This window comes from Carex rostrata, chromosome 3, assembly GCF_964058835.1.
Source record: "Carex rostrata chromosome 3, lpCarRost1.2, whole genome shotgun sequence".
NCBI classification, from domain to species: domain Eukaryota; kingdom Viridiplantae; phylum Streptophyta; class Magnoliopsida; order Poales; family Cyperaceae; genus Carex; species Carex rostrata.
In genome coordinates this window covers 1,750,700-1,769,911 of record NC_135920.1, presented here as the reverse complement: position 1 = coordinate 1,769,911, position 19,212 = coordinate 1,750,700, and the positions used below count along the sequence as shown (strand labels likewise).

General features: G+C 35.0%; 4 protein-coding genes across 8 annotated transcripts; 2 read left to right on the top strand and 2 right to left on the bottom strand.

The window, feature by feature from the left end:
- Positions 1-216: 216 nt before the first annotated feature.
- On the bottom strand, positions 217-3,887 carry LOC144552171 (uncharacterized). 2 transcript variants are annotated; one of them, XM_078300298.1, is made up of 2 exons: positions 3,684-3,887; positions 217-2,713 (listed from the first exon to the last, which is right to left on the bottom strand). In XM_078300298.1, the coding sequence occupies exon 2, from the start codon at positions 2,651-2,653 to the stop codon at positions 554-556; it is 2,100 nt and encodes a 699-aa protein (XP_078156424.1). In that variant the 5' UTR covers positions 2,654-2,713; positions 3,684-3,887; the 3' UTR covers positions 217-553. The 2 variants fall into 2 exon arrangements, with proteins under 2 accessions (XP_078156424.1, XP_078156425.1); XM_078300299.1 differs by having other exon boundaries at positions 3,691-3,887.
- A 5,866-nt stretch (positions 3,888-9,753) lies between these two features.
- Positions 9,754-12,711, top strand: LOC144552168 (mediator of RNA polymerase II transcription subunit). Of its 4 annotated transcripts, none has more exons than XM_078300292.1 (4): positions 9,754-10,332; positions 10,791-10,865; positions 11,128-11,233; positions 12,453-12,711. In XM_078300292.1, exons 1-3 carry the CDS (start codon positions 9,964-9,966, stop codon positions 11,224-11,226), a joined length of 543 nt encoding a protein of 180 aa, XP_078156418.1. In that variant the 5' UTR covers positions 9,754-9,963; the 3' UTR covers positions 11,227-11,233; positions 12,453-12,711. The 4 variants fall into 4 exon arrangements, with proteins under 4 accessions (XP_078156418.1, XP_078156417.1, XP_078156415.1 ...); XM_078300291.1 differs by lacking the exon at positions 12,453-12,711 and adding an exon at positions 11,353-11,760; XM_078300290.1 differs by lacking the exon at positions 12,453-12,711 and adding an exon at positions 11,348-11,760 and having other exon boundaries at positions 9,758-10,332.
- Positions 12,712-14,313: 1,602 nt separating this feature from the next.
- Positions 14,314-16,388, top strand: LOC144552174 (nuclear transport factor 2B-like). The gene is made up of 2 exons (XM_078300303.1): positions 14,314-14,610; positions 16,020-16,388. Exons 1-2 carry the CDS (start codon positions 14,314-14,316, stop codon positions 16,092-16,094), a joined length of 372 nt encoding a protein of 123 aa, XP_078156429.1. The 3' UTR covers positions 16,095-16,388.
- A 1,301-nt stretch (positions 16,389-17,689) lies between these two features.
- On the bottom strand, positions 17,690-18,984 carry LOC144552173 (uncharacterized). Its single transcript, XM_078300302.1, has 2 exons — positions 18,682-18,984; positions 17,690-18,359 (listed from the first exon to the last, which is right to left on the bottom strand). The coding sequence occupies exons 1-2, from the start codon at positions 18,835-18,837 to the stop codon at positions 17,952-17,954; spliced, it is 564 nt and encodes a 187-aa protein (XP_078156428.1). The 5' UTR covers positions 18,838-18,984; the 3' UTR covers positions 17,690-17,951.
- Positions 18,985-19,212: the final 228 nt, after the last annotated feature.

The window sequence follows — 19,212 nt, the reverse complement described above, 5'->3', positions numbered from 1 at the left end:
AGGCACATCATATCATTTGACTCTTCTGTTATTGTAAATGTTTCTTGTATGATAAAATGAAAGAAAACAAATAAAAAGAAAAAAAATAATACCAGTATGACAGTAAATGATATCAGATCAACGTTTAAAGCAGTGTACTTCAAACTGTATGAGAAAAATAAGTAGACTAAATATTTACATGCAACATTCTTAAAATAGCTAAAATCAAATAGTGCATATTACGAAGCTCATGAGAAGCCATACACAACTTAGTCCGGCTCCCAATTTTTTCAACAATACAAATTTAGTTCGCTATTGGCACATAAAAAGTTACAACAAACAGATTAAACTCTAAAAAGTAAAATAAGAAAAAACAGAAGTAAAAAAAGTAAATTGGGTTCTTAACTTTAAGATACATAAATAGAGTATAGGCTCTAGCACTAATTCTCTACTCTAAAGCCATCTCCCATATCCAATATAAAATAAAAAATAAAAATAAAAATAAAAATAAAATCACGGTTAGATAGAACCATGAGAGGTCAACCCTTACACTTTACCGAGCAACTCTTCTGCACTAATCTGCACTCTCCACTGCTACATCGTCACTGATTATTTGCAAGAGATCTACTGGTGTGGCCGCAGGATCCAACTCATGGCAACCCTTTGGTGAATTAGCTGCTTCCTCTCCGGTTAGGAGACGTGAGGGGATACCATGGGAGAAGCGAAACATTTCCTCCCTTGGAATCCTCCTGACCTCATTTGGGTCCATGTGTCGGTGAAAAACCGCCTTGAAACCTGCAACCTTAACCATAGGCACCACCTCCACACCTTTGTCCCCATCATAATCTGTCACAATCTCCACGATTTCATATTTATAAATGGCATCTTCTGGCGTTAGCTCATTCCATTCAGGAGACCAATTTTTGTACACAGCCCAAGTCTCACCTTTCCGAGGGACTATTTTGATGATTCCCCTCGGGCCCTTTTCAAACTTAACCCTGTGAGAAAAAATATTCACGGTATCGGTAACTTGGTACCGCCCAACCCGGAAATCACCACATGTTTTAGTGAAACCTGATCCAACCCAGTTAATGGGTCCCAGCTCCAAGTTTGATTTGGAGTTCAAAAAGCTCATGCGAATGGTGAAGGGCTTTTTTGTTATAATTTTCTGTACCATAGCATACAAGCGGGGCATACCATCTTCACTGTCATATGTGGCCCACACCTGGTCCCCATCAAAAGCCTTCTCAGTACGATCTTTGTCGAAATCATAAAAATCAGGATCAGGCACGTCAATTGAGAGAGGTTGCCGTACCACCTTCACCACTTTTCTTTGGTCTGTAGGGGTAACCTCGACAGCTCCATTGTTCTTTCCATCACTCGTGTCATCCTCCATACGGGTACTTTCATCATTTTCTTTCGAATTTGAGTTTGAAATTCGCCATTCCTCAAGTTTTTTCACAACCAGATTTCTTGTTTTCTCCATTAGCATCGCACGGATGTCAATTTGAGATATATCCCGAAAGTTATTCCTTCTTGCAGGCACACGCGATGAAAAGTTATAAGTATTGGGGTAATTACCCCCAGAATTGTTGTTGTTGTTGTTGCTACTGTTCTCATTTCCTGCTTGGAAAAACCCATTTGGTCTCTCAGGATCCGGGACCTGCCTCTCCGACCCATTAATTGTTTCCCCACAACTATACCGCCGCCTCTTTGGAGGCCTTCCCAGCTTCTTTGGAGGTTTCTCCTGAGTGTACACGTTTCCACTCCCACCCGAACTATAACTATAGTTATAATTATTTGTATTATTACTGTTATTATAATTATAATCATAATTAAACCCATATGTAGTTTCTTCATGCTTCCTCCTACCACGACTGGAAGTTGACTTGGGCTGCTGATTATTTTGCCACTGGAAACTGGAGCTGTTATTATTTCCATATGAATCATAGTTCCTGGAATTGGAATTGGAATTGGAATTGGAATTGGTACCAGAATAACTGAAATTGGAATTGGAGCCCGCCCCATTACACGGGAACCCAGTTTCAACGGCCATGAAAGCGTTGTGGCAATTAGGGCACAGGAGATTGTGATTCAAATAAATGCGCAAGTATTCATATTGCATGCGACACCGGTTGCATGAGGTCCAGAAAGTATCAACACCAGTACGGAGCGCCGAACCACCCGAACCCGAACTGCTAGCAGCTCTCTTTCGGGCCCTTGTGCTGGAAGAAGAACTAACCCCGTTATTAATGGTAGGAGTACTACTGCCATAGGACTTGCGCTTTTGGTCATAAATCGACTTACTGGAGGTGTCTGATAGAACAGACAAAGCTTCAGAAATGAGTTTAAATGCACCTTCTGCCCCGACTGATTTGTTTTTATCGGGATGAAGTTGTAAGGCAAGTTTTCGGTATTGTTTCTTCACAGTCTCTTCATCAGAGAAAGCAGTGAGGCCGAGCACCCCATACCAATCACTCTCCCCACCGTATCGGTTCTCTGATGCCTGGTAAACCTCTATGGTCGAGAGTAGTTGGGGGATGCCGTCAAGAGAAGGGTAGAGCTTCTCAGCCTTCAATGCAAATTTTCTCGCAGCTTTTAAATCCCGTGAGTTGAGTTTTCTCTCAGAAATTTCCTTTGCACGAAGGGCTTCATCTCGATTATTTTCATCCATTTCTCAAATTTAAATCTGAATCTCCTTTTGGTTTGGCACAAATTTTCAGCTACGATTAAACTGAAAAAAAAAAAAGAGAAAAAGACAAAGACATGCATGTCAGTGCTTTGAATCAAATTGCATAGATACACACTAAAGTTTTCTTATGATAAAATACTGTCGGAAACTTTTTAACCGAATGCCCCTTACACATTCCACATCAGGATTGTTCTAGAAGTGCAGTGTTCATGGAGTGACAAAACACTACCAAGAATGTCTGGAAACCTCGAGAGATTGGTATAAATTGCCAAATATAGTTTTTTTTTATTTTAAGAATATCATGTATCAACTATAATTTTAAAAAAGCTTACAGCTTCAGTAGTAACATCGAGGCATTAATTTAGAAGTACATCTAAAACTAAGATTTCTAATTTCGGTCATTGAAGCAGTGGTGCAAATTGTAGATTAATACAACCAAGAAACATAATTTACCATACCTAGAGCATCAGTAATATGCATCTAATATCAAACAACATGCTAAATGGAATTAGATTACATTACACTGCAGGAAATAAAGCTTCACTGAAGCTACGATACTAATTACAGTAAACGAAACTCATTCAGCTTTAATGCCTAATTTTGAAAGATCGGAGCCAATTTGGACAGGAAATGGATAATAATAGCGAGCTGAAGCAGAGATCAAGTACTAATGAGACATAAAATGCAAAAAAATAACATAGACGAGATCCACTGCTTAACTAACGAATCCAGAAAAAGAGATCCACTGCTTAAAATCACTTGGAAACCTCAAATTACCCAAAATGACAGTGCAACTCTAGAAAGTGGAACTCACTGTTAGAAATCAACAGAACGAAAGCCAATCAGGGCAAATCGAACCGATCTACAAGGTCGAGGCGTCAAAATTCCCAATTCCGAGCTCCTAGGGCTTTCAATTGAGAAACCCTAGATCTCGGCAACCAGACCCAAGTCAGTTGAAAAAAAAGCTAGTAACGGAAACAGAAAGTACTAATTAAAGTGAATAAGAGAGTACCCATTACTTGAAAATCGATCTGGAACAAGTAATTTTGGATCGAAGCACAAATCCCCAAATATTTTTTCCCCAAATATTTTTGAAATTGGGGAAATTTTTTGTTCAGCCGAGTCAAAGTCCCTCAGACCCTCCAAAAAATTAATATTCCAAAATACCAAAATGCTTGTGGAGGAAAAGGGTAGAAAAAGAGTAGGTCACAACAATGTATTGTAAATTCTTTAATTAATCATTTTTTCTTAACTTTAAGCATGCCCTTATATTTTGTTATTTGGTTATATTCTTGACTAGGGTTAATTTCATAACCAGGGGTAGGCTTGTCATTTTAGTTAAATTAGGCCATTATTAAATACTTATTAATTTTTTGAACTTTATTGCAATTAAATATTAGCCAATAGCATTTCTTTATTCCTCCTTAATAACGGAATATTCAATAAATTTTATGTGAATTAATTCCACCTATCCTTGTCACTTGGGTAACAAGTGGGGTTACCTAAAATGTTAGATTCTTATGAAGCAAGGATAAATTTGTAATTACATATTGTATGCATCAATTATGAAAATACATTTTTGTATTTGTTGGGTAGATAACAGGTACCTTTAGCAGGTCTCAAAAGGTACCCTTGACAAAAAAGAAAAAAAATATATTATCCTTGTTGTAATTTTTTTGGCCATATATATCATGTATCTCGACACTAACTATATAAACACAAAAAAAAACATAGATTTAATAACATCTTTATATCGAAAATGAAATATAATATATACATTTTCATTTTGGGATAAATTAAAAGTACATGTAGCTCTATAAAATAAAATTCATATAGTGGTAGTCATGTTTTTGTAAATTTATCCATACCATATAAAAATTAGCAAAATCGCTAGGTGGATGCATTTTACAATCTTTTTTTTTTTATGGTAAGGAGGCAACTGCCATCCCTACTGTTTTGCATTGATAAGAATTATTTACAAAACATTTTACAATCTTTGATATAAGAGAAGCATGTATTTAATTCTAGAAATTTTAAAATTGTTAATTAAAAATAACATTTTACAGTACTTATTTGAACATTAAGAAAGCGAAGATGCAATTAGAAAAGTAAAGTACCAAAAGGATTGGAGCGGTACCAGGACATATAAACAATAAGGGAAATAAATATGCTGCAATCCTTCGTGACTAAACATTGATTCTAAAATTCCTGCTTTTTCGAATCCGGCCGTCGAATTTTTTTCGTGAACGAATCTCAAAACAACTCTTTTCAAAAACTTTTCTTTACCCGCATCTCAAAGTATTTCAATAATTAAATTTAAAATAGCAGAGATTACATGTTATTGTTTTCACAATAAAGAGTACAAATTAACAAGTACCTATAGCAACACCAAAAAAGCTAACGTCTTCAATTAATGCTAATTTTGCATTTATAAAATTGTAATTTCCAAAAAAGAAAAAAAATAATAATCAGGGGCATCATCAATGTGGGTCCCACATAACTACGGTAAGAGTATGTAGCCTTTTGGGACTTTTTAACCTGGGTTAAAGTTGCATGTGAAATATAGGTGAGTGGGTTACCCACTAGGGTTAGATTAACCGAGGTACATGACTAGTAACTGCATTAACCCCCGTGGTTAGACTGAAATTACATGAATATCCTTCCAACAGAAAATAAAATAAAAAGAAAAAAGATAAAATTATTAAAAACATAAAAATTCACAACCACCACCCACAAAAAAGTGCCCTAACCCTAAATACTACAGAAGATGCCCCATGTGTAAACTTTTAACATGTGGGTCCCACCCCCAGTGATCTTTAAGGTCCTTTACACGACCATTATCATTAGTTTAAATTATGACTTCTAAGACTAAAATTATTATTAAAACAAAAAAAAAACAACATCAATTACTAACATAAGCAGTACACTTTGTATGTTAAGAATTACCATCTATAGTGTGCTTGTTCTTTTCTCAACATTATATGCACAGCTCAAAAAATATCAAACAAAAAGGTGAAACAAGAATGCACTTTAATGCTAAATAAAAGGATAAAGAGTGAAGTTTAGGTAATATAATTCTTTGTATGAGGTACTGAATTCTTCATATTTTTCTTGCAAGTCTTGTTGTGATCTTCAGTTGAGAGAGTGACATACCTATGTAAACATTATCTGCAACATATATATACACACACATACACAGAGGCGGAGACAGTAACAACATATGGGGGTCAATTGGCCTCCATTTATTTTCAAATTTTTTTTTTGTATTTATATGTAATTTTCTATATAAATTAGAGTAAAATGGTGTATGTGAATTGTAAATTGACCTCCATTTCTATCAAAAAAAAAATTATATGATTGACTCCTATTCACGATTGACCCCCATAGTTTGAAGATCTAGCTCCGCCCTTGTATATACACAACATGATTTATACCAATATATACCGATGAAAAAATTAAACATATCAATTATGAGAGAATTGTGATGACATATATCATATTAGTTTATGAAAAAGATATACACAACCTGATTTATACAAATAGATCTCAAAACAATAAAAAAAAATATTTAGATCATTTTGATATGTAGACAAACAAAACATGCACTTATATACATATTGAATCCAAAACAATCAGAGTTTTGTACATTTTATCAACAAGAAAAATTTCACTATACAAGTATTGTATCATTTACAAAACATACATCTCTTAACAATCACATATACAGACTAATGGTCTAAAAAATGCCATTGTAAAGAACTCTCTCTCTCTCTCTCTTGTCCATGGGGATGAGATCAGAGAGAGAGAGAAATCACCTTTGCAGCTAGCGTCTGTCAATGAACATCATTTATTGTATACTAATGCACAGTCTATGTTTGTATTGGCAAGGCTTTAATAGAGTCTGTGTCCCCCGGTACCGGAGGTGCAATTGAAAAAAGTGGACGGCCCAGATCAATTTCATCCATATCAAACTCAATTCGGTGTCTGTTGAGGTTGTGGGGGTCTGCTTTGAGATTCGTGCCAAGTGAAATGAACGGTCCATATTCACCACTTGCCCCTCAGGTACCTGAGGTGATACGGATTCGCTTTACTAAGCATTCCTCATCTCTGGCCACAGCCATAAATGGATGAATATTCCCTCCTAGTTCTATGCACAAGCACCAAGCTTAAACCAGCTGCAACGATACATACTGACATCATGACCATGGAGCTTGCAAAAAAGCAAGTAGGTGCCTCACATTTCAATCCATCACCCTCAAAAAATGATTCCAATTTTCTAATCTGATGTCCATGTGCTTGTTTTTCCGCCTCATAATAATACGAATTCGGATCCTTCCAGGTACCTGAGGCGCAATAATTAAATCTGAACCGTTCTTTTAGTTTACCTGGCAAGAATCTCAAAACGGGCCCCTTAGTTTCCATAGGCACGGGATTAAGTTTGGCCCGGCTGAGATGAATCTGGACCGTTCGTTGCTAATTGTTCTCAATCAGGTACCTGAGAGGATAAAGATTGTAATAATACATACTGCTTGTAATAACACCAGAGAATATCATAGGACTAGCTGGGTTGGCTATGGTTAGAAAATTGTATATTGCGCCAAAAAATTTCAAGCCGAAGAGTTCTGACACAATATAATCTCTGAATCACAGCCCAGTGGGCCCCGGCCGATGTACAATTAAAGTACCAGGCCATGTTGTGGCAAAGAGGAAATGACCAATTGCAACTTGCAAGTAGAAGTTGTGATACTGCTGTTCTGATTGGGCATGGATATATATATGCATGGTCCCTAAGTGGTACAAATGAAGGCAGAAACTCAGACAATGCTTGGCAGTTCTATTACAAAATAGGAAAAATCAGACAATGCTTGGCAGTTCTATTACAGGTACTTTTACATGTTTTGACATGGATGATCGAACTATTCTTAATTATATATGCTGCCTCGTTGAATAAAACAATATATAAAGAAAAACATATACACATGCTTGACAAAAAATTTCGAATCAGACCGATTCGCACAGATCATTACAGACTACAGAGTAGCCAAAAAATCAGATTGGTTTCTGAGTTAAACTTGGGGTTCCTTTTCTAATAAATTTATAATGAGAAGAGTAAAATATGGCTGTTGGTGAGCTAAAGGCTATAAATTAAGCGTAGCGACAACAATGATCTTTTGCGTGCAAGGTCAAGGGCTATTGATCCTGAATCAATATATTATTTATCCGTCCTTTGTATTGATAAATGATAATAAATAGTTTCTCGTTGTCCGAGTCTTGAGGGGTGCCGCATCCAGGGGTGTTCATTGGGTTTTGAACCGAACTGAATTAATTTGGACCAAATGGTTCGGTTTTTTCTCAAAGCCGATTATAATTTCGGTTTGGTTCGGTTTGAAAATTTTCAAAACTGAAATAACCGAACTAACTGAATTTTTATATATTATGAATTTGGTCCGGACTGCTCCGGTTTATTTCTTAATCAATTGCTTTAAATACTTTGATTTATTTCTTAATATACTTCGGTTTATTATAAATCAATTACTTTAAATAAAAAATTAAAATATTTCTGTTTGAACCTAAAAACTGAAATAACTTTAGATCGATTCGGTTCGATTGCAATACTAAATCGGTTTGATTCAGTTCTATTTTTTAAAACTGAATTATAATTTTGATTTACCTAGTTCGGTTCGGTTAACACCCGTAGCCACATCTTTGTGTAATTGTGTAGTAGTCACAACGTGTTTGTACGGCTCTATTCTGTAACTTGTTATGGAGGAGGTAGAGGAAGGATGGAAAGGCAAAGAAAAGAGGAGAAATAATTTTTATTTGATCAGGTCTCTGATAAAAGGGAAAAAATAAATAAAAGGGTTGACGACTAAACAATATTATGGGCCATCACTCTAGGCTCAAAATATTTACAAATGACATGGATGTACGCAATTATAATGGGCCGGATGGTCATGACCGAGCAATTTAGCCTGGCCCAAACTAAGTCTCTCTAATCCAATTTGGCCTGGCCTCTAAAATGACATAATCCTTTAATTCAGTTCTTCAAAATGTAGTGTAAAAGAAGAGTAGAGTTCAGATGCTAGGAATACGAGTGAGTATATGGTACTATGTATATCACGGGTTGTTACCGTGTTATGGCTCTATATTCGAGTTTTCAAATTCTAATGGTCAGTCCGAACCGTTCATCTTGTTCTCCATATTAATATGTATTTGGAGATCAAATTTTACATTTTTTGAAATTTTTTTACTATTCTTTTAGATATTTAGAAAATCACTTGATCTGAAAATTATGGACCATCCAAAAACAGTGATTTTCAATAAATCTAAAAAAATAGTAAAAAAATTTCAAAAAATGTAAAATTTGGTCTCCAAACACATATTAATATGGAGAACAAGATGAACGGTTCAGATTAATATAAGGTCTTTTATATCATTGTTTTAAAAATTTATTGTATAAATTTTAAATTTTGATTTAAATAGCTCAGTTAATTGATATATAATAAATTTATAAAATACTATTTTTTATTATTTTTGAATTTTTTTACTATTTTTTATAATTTATGAAAGACGATAAAAATTAGTCTAAAATATTAGTAATTTTCTTTTATTTTTTATCATCTTTTATAATTCATAAAAAAATAGTAAATAAAATCTAAAAATAATAAAAATTAATATTGTACAAATTCACTATATAACAAATTTATTGAACTACTTAGATCGAAATTTGAATTTCCTACGATAAATTTTAAGTCTTTTTCGTAAAAAAAAGTTCACATCTTCCTTTCTCTCTTCTTCCATAGCTGAGTTAAATTCTTCTAAGACTGTGCTTCATAGAGAAGTAGAAACTCCATTAAAGAGAAGGAATGGAATTGAAGGAGAAGAGGAGAGGAACGCGATCTGTCCACATCGCTCACGTGCTTCAGACGAAGATAATCAGGGAGAGAATGAGAGAAACACGCTAATGAGAAGGTGTTGTATAAAATTTCGAAATTCGTAACCTCATAATTGAAGTGTAAGTTTTACTGTAGCAGAAAGAACCACGCTCGGGTTCTTTTTTTCTCTTCCTTCTCCTTCCTCTCTGTGCAGTGTTTGTGAAGCAGAGTCTAAAGTGACTCAATTTTTGAGTTTAGATTCGGACCGTCCGATTCGAATTGGACCGTGATTAAATGGGCTCAGTTCGCCCCACCTCAGAGTCCGGATTAAAATCAGACGGTTCACCTCCATTGCCTTCCCTCTCAAACTCGGAATTAAGCAAATAGATCACTAGGGTTTTCCTCCAAAGCACGAAAATGGCGATCAAAACCAAGCAAGAGCTCGCCAGAGAAGCTCAGATCCACCTCGAAGAAACCATTAGCGCCGCCTACCACATCCTCTCCTCCATGAGCGATGAGCTCTGCGACGCCGCGCTCTGGCCTTCCTCCACTGCCTCCGTTGGATCAAACATTTCTAACCACCACCATCCCCTCCACCACGTAGCTCCTCCTCCTGCACCGCAAACAGTCGACGCGTCCGACTCCACCCATCCGGCGGAATTCGGCTCCGGCGGCAGCGGAGGGGTAAGTACCGGAGGATCTCTAGACCAGGCCAGGCATAGGTACAAGACAGCCGTTACCTCTCTTCGAACCTCAATTAACTCTCTATGCGTCATCTCCTCTCAGGTATCGGTCATTATTTTACAAACTATGTCTATGAGATCAATCTAGTAACAAGGTTTGGATGAAGATCCAACATTCATTTTCTTCATACGTAATCCTTTGGGAGGCAACTCTTGCTTCATTCCTCACTTTACTAGAAAATACCCAAATCGTCAGACTGAGTTAATATGTGATCTGTATGCTAGAAAACATTCCCTCAAACGCGCAGAAAAGCCTATTATGCTCAATTTGACCTGAATTTTTGTTAATATAACCTATTAATCACAGAACAAGCTAATAATAACAATAAAAAACAATAGGAAGGCGTAGTGACTACGGAGGTGCATATTCTTGCACCTTGCTTTATTCATGAACTATTTGATTGAACTATTATTTGCATTATTATAATAATGTGTGTTTGTGTGCATTATGTTTAAAAATGACAAGATTTGAAATTTTATTCAATTTGTTCGACGTTACAGGAAAACATACCAGTACCGAAGTCAGATATGAGTGACATAGATAGGTTGGAAGCACATGCAGCTTCTCTGAGAAAGGTAGTTCTTCGAAGATTCTCAAGAGTTGCCTTAAATTTCTACTGAATAAGCAATTTTATTTGATTTGTATATTTCTGGATATCAATTTTTGGTGTTTGAATGGAGACACAACCTTTTCTATCGTCTTACTGACACTATTGCCTAATTGTATTTGAGACTTACATCTCAATTGTCTTGATAGCTTGCAGGAATTTGTCACTTCTGTGATTGAACTTTTTTGAAGACATGTTAATCAATGTTTATGTTTATTTTGTGTCTGCAGGAAATAGAAGTAAAAAACAAGCATATCAAGCTATTAATTGATCAGCTTCGAAATCTAATAACAGATATTTCTATGTGGCAGAGCCCTTACTCTCTATGAACCCCAAGTACTAATTTAACTTATCTTCAAATCTTACTTTCTTTTTACAATTTCTCTTGAATTATATGTGGTTTCTGTTATGTGCACTTGTACTTACCCATAAACTCGCAAATTTTGTCAGTAAAGTTCAATTATGGGCATGAAAGATCATTACGGGTAAGATGTCATCATGCCATGAATTTGCAACAGATGACCACTGAATGTGCTTTTCACCCGTCATGCCCCTTTGGGACTTGTATGAATATTTTTTTTAAAATGATGGTGACCGGGGGCAGACATATCCCCTTGAGTCCAGAAGGTTATGTTATATATGCCCCTATTTTATCAAGTCTTTTCTCCGAAACATTCTTCAATAGAAACTGAGGTAGCATGTTGTATATTTGTACATTAAAAGTTGTTGAATTTTAATTTTGTAATGTGTGTAAGCAAAAAAATTTGATTTCAGTTTCAATAAGAAACCATAGTACGGACAGAGATAGCGTATACGCAATAAAAACAATAGAAATGAAATAAAAAAAATTGAAAACTCAAAAAGCTTTTCGTAATGTAACTGAATAATTCATTATTATCACATGTTACTGCATGATTTTATTCTTACGGTTCTAGGAATTAGTTATTGAGTTCTCATGCTTGTGACATCCCATTAGATATGATTTGGTGGTTGTTGAACATGCTCGTACTCTCATTATTTAACCATTAGTTGCATTATTTGAATTTTCTCTTCTACATTATACTTCTTGATGATGTTTCATGATGCAAATAAACAACTCAGATCAAGTATTTTGTGTGAGGTTCTGGTGGTGTTGAATTGGGGATTTAACATTATGTCAGTAAATCACTGTCGTGAACTTGTGATTGTACTTGTACCACACGAATGTGTGCTATTTTATAATTCTTTAACAAGTTCAAGCTGCGAAAAGCATGTTTAATTTGTTTTGTTTTCTTTTTTTTTCCATAGAAGTAAAAAGATGTGTCATTGTTTCAAATAACATGAGAATTTTTATACATCTTGAGCATCTATACTTAACCATATTATAGTCTTGGGTCAACATCTTGATATCTTCCACCGCCCTACATGCCCTAGGCCAATAACTTTGTTAAAATTTTAGAAGATTCTTTTTTTATACAAATTTCAACGGAATTCTGTATCTGATAGCTTTTGCTTGTATGGTTGACATCACGCAAAGAATCTCAATACTTTTGCTTGATTGGTTGACATCACACAGGTCATATTGCTACTTCTATGAGTGCCTCCAGGAGCCGGATAACAAACGGGGAAAAAAAGAAAAGGCAGCAGCTCATATCCGGATAACATGTAGAAAAGAAATGAAAATGCAACCTAGCGTTGAACCCACGGCAATCAGCATGTCCTACATCAGGGGATGAGATTTGATGCTGACAAATTTCTGTAGTATGATTCCTCTAATGTAGATCAGATGAACTGACAACTGCGGAAGAAAATTTATAGCTACGTAGCAATTCTTATGAAAATTGTTCCAATACACTTAAATTCTTGTTGAACGATTTATATTCATTTGATCCGGTTATGCTAAAATAAAATAAAATAATAAGATAAAATAACGTGTCTGTGATTAGTAAATAGTTTCTAACTAAAATTATTTCTAGTCTTGAAGACAAAACATTCAAAAATTAATCAAAATTTTTGTTTGTACAACAGGTAGCATATTGAATTATTCGCCAATTCTTATTGTTGCGAACTTCAAACGATAACAAGATACTATTATTACTAGATCTAACTTTCTCTGTTATTTCAGCCCATTTGCTTAATTATGATTTACTACAACTAGTTGAATTTTTTGTCACATTAAAATTTGAAACTAAATTTAGACACGCATTCAGCACTACTGTAGAGAGAAAAAAAAAGGAGCAAATCATCAACTGGTGCTTCATAAAAAAATTATGAAATAAAGTACATGCCTGTATTTTTATAACTGAAAATTCAAAACGACGATCTAGCAATCACTTTTTTGAGTTTTTTCTTTCATTCTAGAACTCTCTCTATTCATTTTTGTTTCAATTAAAGAAACTAAAATATGCGCGATTTATTTTCCCAATATTTATTCGCATAAAGCGATAATATTCTATACTACTAGAAAAGAAAATAATTAGTTAGTTTCTATAATATGTTTTTTTCACCTTTTAAGTGTTTCAACTTTCAAGTGTCCACCTTGTGGTCATTTTTAAATATATCTAATAATTATTTTGTTAAGATGTATGTTATATTGGTATGTAAAACTAAACTATTTATTTTAGCAAGATATCATTCTTTTAAATAGTTAACCTGTTTCATTTAACACTTAGTAATTATCTTTACTTATATAGTTATAATTATTAAGACGTGTTTGATGTGTTGAAATTAACTAACGTTTACGACAATGATATTTTTTTTAAAAATTAACTAGTTGAATGTTAACTTGTGAAAATTATCCCATGTTAAAAATAGGTCACATGATCGATTTTTTGCTAAATATCTGTCAAAAACAACAGTATTAAAAATAATTAATTAATTAATTATATACAGATATAATATAATTATTGAAAGCAATTAACCACAAGTTATATTCAACTGAAACACAGATCGACACTTCAAAAAATAAATTGCCCTACACCAATATTTTATTTTAGCATTGTAACAATCTTTTCTTTCATCAATAGTAATTAAGCTTATAATTTATTGTTTAATGAACACCGTGTGAAAACACAATATATCAAATCATTAAAATGTACTCTTCTCAACAAGAAAAGTTTCGGTTTCTCACTTTCTCTTACTATTTTTTTTTTTAAAACCTCGGTAGAGGGTACCTACGGTACTTTCTTATTTTATAGGATATATTTACACATTCTTAAACATGGAAGATAATATATTTAAATTTCGAGGGGCCCGACTAAAATTTACAAGAACGCATCCCTATTTCTGTTTTTCTCCATCCGCCTCCCCTCGCCGCCTCCCTCTTTAAAAACCAACCCAAATCCAAAGTGCGTGCTACCAACGCTGAAGCAGAAACCCCACCTAAAGAAAATCTCGAAAGAGAAAAAAACCCTCCGAACCGAACCGAACCGGGCTTAATGGATCCCGACGCCGTTGCTAAGGCTTTCGTCGAGCACTACTACCGCACCTTCGACTCGAACCGGGCCGCTCTAGTCTCTCTATACCAGGACGGATCGATGCTGACGTTCGAGGGAGGCAAGATCCAGGGAGCTCAGGCGATAGCTGCCAAGCTCACATCGCTGCCATTCGAACAGTGCTTGCACGCGGTCTCCACCGTTGATTGCCAACCCTCGGGCCCACAGGGAGGGATGCTCGTCTTTGTTAGCGGTCAGCTTCGACTCGCTGGCGAGGAGCACGCCCTTAAGTTCAGTCAGGTACTGGAGGTTTCCTTTCAGATTTGTTTATAGATATTTGGTAGATTTAAATTGTGGTGTTATATGTTTATGTTATATACGAAATATCATGCCTACCCGTGCAGTGTGGTGTAACTGGTGATCAATTGATCTTTTATGCGTGGTAGAAGGGACCTAGATTTTTATTGAGAAAGATCTCTCGAGTTTTGTGCATTTGCCATATAGTTTTAGGTTGTGTTTAGAGATCTGTCCTTTGTCATGTTTCTCTGCAGGATATATTTAGATTTTCTTGTTATCTGTGTTTTTTTTTTTTTTCAAGTAGACTGTTTTATTTTATTTTTCTTGAGGTCTAGGGTTTCGCATGTTTCTTCATTTTTGCAATCTATTATTAAGGTAATGTTAGACAGGGATATCTGCTTAGATCAGTAGTTCCTTTTATACCAGATTTTAGAGCATGTGGGGGTTCTCTTTTGTGATTCAGTAATTTGTATTCTATATGTCGACTTAGAAATGCTGGATATATAATAATCTCTTTCGGTCTCCATTAATTTTTTTTCATCTGTTATAAGGAGGGTGGTTTCTTAAGCAATACTAACCAATGTAAATGAAGTAGAACTAGGGTGTTCCTAAGTTCACCAAGCCTCTTTGTGAACTCAACTTAAAAACTATCGGATTGACTTTAAATGATGAATCCGAACCTTTGAAATTCATCTATCTTATGAGTGATGGATCTACATGCAAAAATTTTAAACTTTCGAGTTAATTTAGTACAGAGTCAAGCGGTCAAAATTAGAAGGTTCATAAATTAATTTTAATGCATTCATTTTTTGAATTTTTTTTTTAGCACCTTTTACAAAATTAATTCAGAATTTAAATTTTTTTGTATTTAATCGCATCACTTGTAAGGTAGACGGGTTTCAACGGTTCGGATTCGTCATTTGAAGTCAATCCAATAGATTTTAGAGTTGAGTTCACAAAGAGGCTTGGTGAACTTAGGAACACCCTAGTTCTGCTCGTGTAAATGTTCTCATATTCAATAGTGTATTTTGCATAAATAATTATATTTTGAGCTTTCTTGATTCTGTTGATGATTCCATGTTTCTCTGTGTTCTAACCTGAGGTAACATGTACAGTTTTGGTTTGGTATTTACGTGTAAATGTTCTCATATTCAATAGTGTTTTTTGCATAAATAATTATATTTTGAGCTTTCTTGATTCTGTTGATGATTCCATGTTTCTCTGTGTTCTAACCTGAGGTAACATGTACAGTTTTGGTTTGGTATTTAGTACTGCATTCCAAATATTTTTCAGGACCTCAGCAATTAACCTGATACTGCATCTTAACTTTTATTTATGCAATTGTGCAAAATATAAATTCAGTTATATTAATCCCTTATTTTCTACTGCTTTGTTTGCTATGTTGTCAACAGATGTTTCACCTGATGCCCACGCCTCAGGGGAGCTTTTATGTGCAGAATGACATATTCCGTCTCAATTATGCTTGATCATGAAATTATATGTAAGGCACTAGCAGTGTGATATTGTGGGGGTCTGTTTCTTTCTTTATTTGGTGTTTGGAGCCTCAGATAGATCTTCTTCATGCTTTGGTCGTTTCTCTTCTTCGTGAAGGTGCTTGTTTATGCTTTTTATTAAGGGCAATTTGGGTATTAAAAATGGTTGTGAGAACTCTTGGAACTGATGAGGGGCATTTGGTTAAAACTTGGTTCTTGTTGCCTGTGGCCATTCATTATGTCTATGGATTTTGAAATTTTGGTCTATTGATTAGACCCAATTTACAACTGTTTCAGGTTATTCTACTTGATATGTGATTTCCTAATTAGGTCAATTACTTTGGTGGTTGAGCAATTTATTTTTTTCTTGTCCAAATTTTCTTTGAGCTGGAATTCACTGACAATGATTAACTTATAATAAGAAGTGCTACAATGCAGAATGTTTTACCATTAAACAATGATTGAAATTTGAGTATGTACTTAACTGCCTTTCATGAAAGTATCAATAAAATAGCAATTTGATTAACAATGATTGAAATTTGAGTATGTACTTAACAAGCGTATTCCATTAAATTAGTAACATTAGTTTAGCTTACATGTTGTACTCACTAGTGAAGCACTCAAATGTATGATTAAAAAAGTATCGCCCTTTGTTGTGTATGGTATCGGAACATAAAACAATCCGTACTGGCAAAATGAATGAAAGTATCGTTTTAGGCACATGAAAACGCGGGTGTTTTTTGTTTAAAATTCATTGCTTTTTTTGTTTTCCCTTTTATGGGATAAAATGCTTTACATGTACAAGTCACACTCGGACATTATTGATGCGTGAATGTTACATTTAGACCAGGGGTAGCAAAAAAACTCGTGGCTCAAAAAAGCTAGTGGCTCAATTGTAATTTACACCTGACTCGTTTACTAACAGTTTGTTTGTTATTGGACTGAGCTGTTAATTGTTAATGAGTTCAAACTGAGATCTAGTTTACTCACCAAATTGCGAACTAGCTCAGCTAGGTATTAATTTGTAAATTTGTATGAATTTAAGTGCATTTTATATTATCTAGCTCAATCTAAAAAGTTTTTAGAATTTATTTTCTTCTTAAAATAAAATCCAACAAGATTCAGCGAGCCAGGACCTAACTCAGACCGAACCAATTTGTTGACACCCCTAATTTAGACTGAATTGTTAACTAAAACACCTCTGATCTTGCCTGACTCTATCAGTCTCTGAACCTGCGATCAATTTTAACCGAACTAAGAAATTTTGAAAGAACAAATATCAAGGCTAAAGAAAGACAGAACAAACAAAAACTAAAAAAAAGATTGCGTCCTTATCTCGTCTCCATAATTCAGGATCCAAATTGGTTCCTTGATTATCGTAAATACTAAATAGTGATGCTTTTGTACTATATGTATTTGTCAACACTCGAAAATCCTATTGGTGTACTTGGAGTACCGAAACAGAGATGTTGACATAATAATTAAGGGGAAAAAGCACTAGCTCCAGACTTTTACCAAGGTCACTAATAAATGAATCTATTTGAGCACACACAACTGGTTTCTTAATACAAGAAACAACCAAAATTGGCTAAAATTAAAAGCTCTGTTGTCATCCTGTTGCATTTTCTCGTACAAAGAATTCTCATTTATACCAGATCTTTGTCAGGGAAGACTGGAGACAAGAGATACGAAAACATGTAACAGAAAAAAAAAAATTCCAAATTTACAAATAAGACAGTTGGCTTTTCTTCATGACTTCATTTCACTGTTTCAGTCAAGGAATTGTCACTGAAACCTCTGAAAAAAAGCAAGAGAAAGACAAAATTCATAAAACCAGTTTCACAGTCTGTGTCATTTAGTTATCAACAAAGGAAAACTCGCATTAGGTTCGGGTATTCCAATCGTCGGAGGATATGCTGGGCTTTCAATCAACGATTCCTTCCCTTTCCTTGTGAAAGCATTTTTAATCATCTCCCCTACAGATTTTACTGGGTTGGTGATTTTTTGTCTCACCGCAAGGATGACAGAAACCTCGCCAAATTGCCAAATCATTGTAACTACTATCAGTGCTGAGAGGAGGTTGTGCGTAATGCGATTTTGCTTCTTTATTATCTTTAGATCTTTTGCTATCTCCTTAAAATCTGTTTCGTCTTCCTTTTTGTTCTCACTGCTTGTAGGATCTGAGCACTTTTCATGTTTATTGACTGGAATTGCTAGTGCCGAATCATTTAATTCAGAAGTGGTTTCCACTGAATCCAACTGCATGGTATATCAATATATATATCAACAAAAAACAATAATGAGCAGGTTGGGGGTAATTGAAGCATAATTTCTTCCTAAATACCAAAAGGAACTTAACAAAGTATAAACTTACTGTCAACTCTTGCATGATTAAGTGTCAACTTAAACCAATTTTGCTTCAATATACCATCAATTGTGCAATTAAAAAGTGGTCCTCTCGAGTAACCCGACTTTTTTGGAAGATCAATACCAATCAATCAGTAAGGAGGTATTATATATTTCTCTATATTAGAAAATAAAAAAAGTGAAAGAGAGAAATGGTTGAATACCAGTATGGTACCTTAGAGAGCAATCTAGAAAGGAGAAGGTCTTCCTCCATTTCAGACTCTTGATTTCCATTTGGGCTGTTAAGTTTTCTTTCCTCCATGAATTGTTGCAAGGTGTCTCGCACCATCTCCATCTTTCTCCTCTCTGTAGATCCATCTTCCTTCTCCATTTTGACCGCAAGCACAACGAGAAAAATTCTCGGCTTTTAATTTTGGAAAAAAACCTATTATTGGACTCAATTATAATTGATCCCATGGTGGAAGAATCTCTAGTTATCACAACACTGGAACCGCTCGAATTGTGGTTCCATGCCGTGGCAGCTCATGGGGAATTCGTATCCTCTGCATAAACTCAAAAGGCAATCTTTTGACTTAATGCATCTGGACCATCCGATCCGCTTTAAAATTCGTGTGCATCAGATCTCACTAATATTAAAGGGCTCCTGTGTTAAAATCAGACGGTTCGAAATGCAATAACTCAAAAGATTCTCTTCCGAGTTAATGCAGAGGATACGTGTTCGCTCAGGGGGGCATCAGTGTCGGCC

Excerpts from the sequence above, each read along its gene's own strand:
- LOC144552171 (XM_078300298.1), bottom strand. The coding sequence starts at position 2,653 with ATGGATGAAAATAATCGAGATGAAGCCCTTCGTGCAAAGGAAATTTCT.
- LOC144552168 (XM_078300292.1), top strand. The coding sequence starts at position 9,964 with ATGGCGATCAAAACCAAGCAAGAGCTCGCCAGAGAAGCTCAGATCCAC. Across the intron at positions 10,333-10,790 it reads TATGCGTCATCTCCTCTCAG|GAAAACATACCAGTACCGAA; the intron begins GTATCGGTCATT and ends TCGACGTTACAG. Across the intron at positions 10,866-11,127 it reads ATGCAGCTTCTCTGAGAAAG|GAAATAGAAGTAAAAAACAA; the intron begins GTAGTTCTTCGA and ends TTGTGTCTGCAG.
- LOC144552174 (XM_078300303.1), top strand. The coding sequence starts at position 14,314 with ATGGATCCCGACGCCGTTGCTAAGGCTTTCGTCGAGCACTACTACCGC. Across the intron at positions 14,611-16,019 it reads ACGCCCTTAAGTTCAGTCAG|ATGTTTCACCTGATGCCCAC; the intron begins GTACTGGAGGTT and ends TGTTGTCAACAG.
- LOC144552173 (XM_078300302.1), bottom strand. The coding sequence starts at position 18,837 with ATGGAGAAGGAAGATGGATCTACAGAGAGGAGAAAGATGGAGATGGTG. Across the intron at positions 18,360-18,681 it reads TTTCTAGATTGCTCTCTAAG|TTGGATTCAGTGGAAACCAC; the intron begins GTACCATACTGG and ends TATACCATGCAG.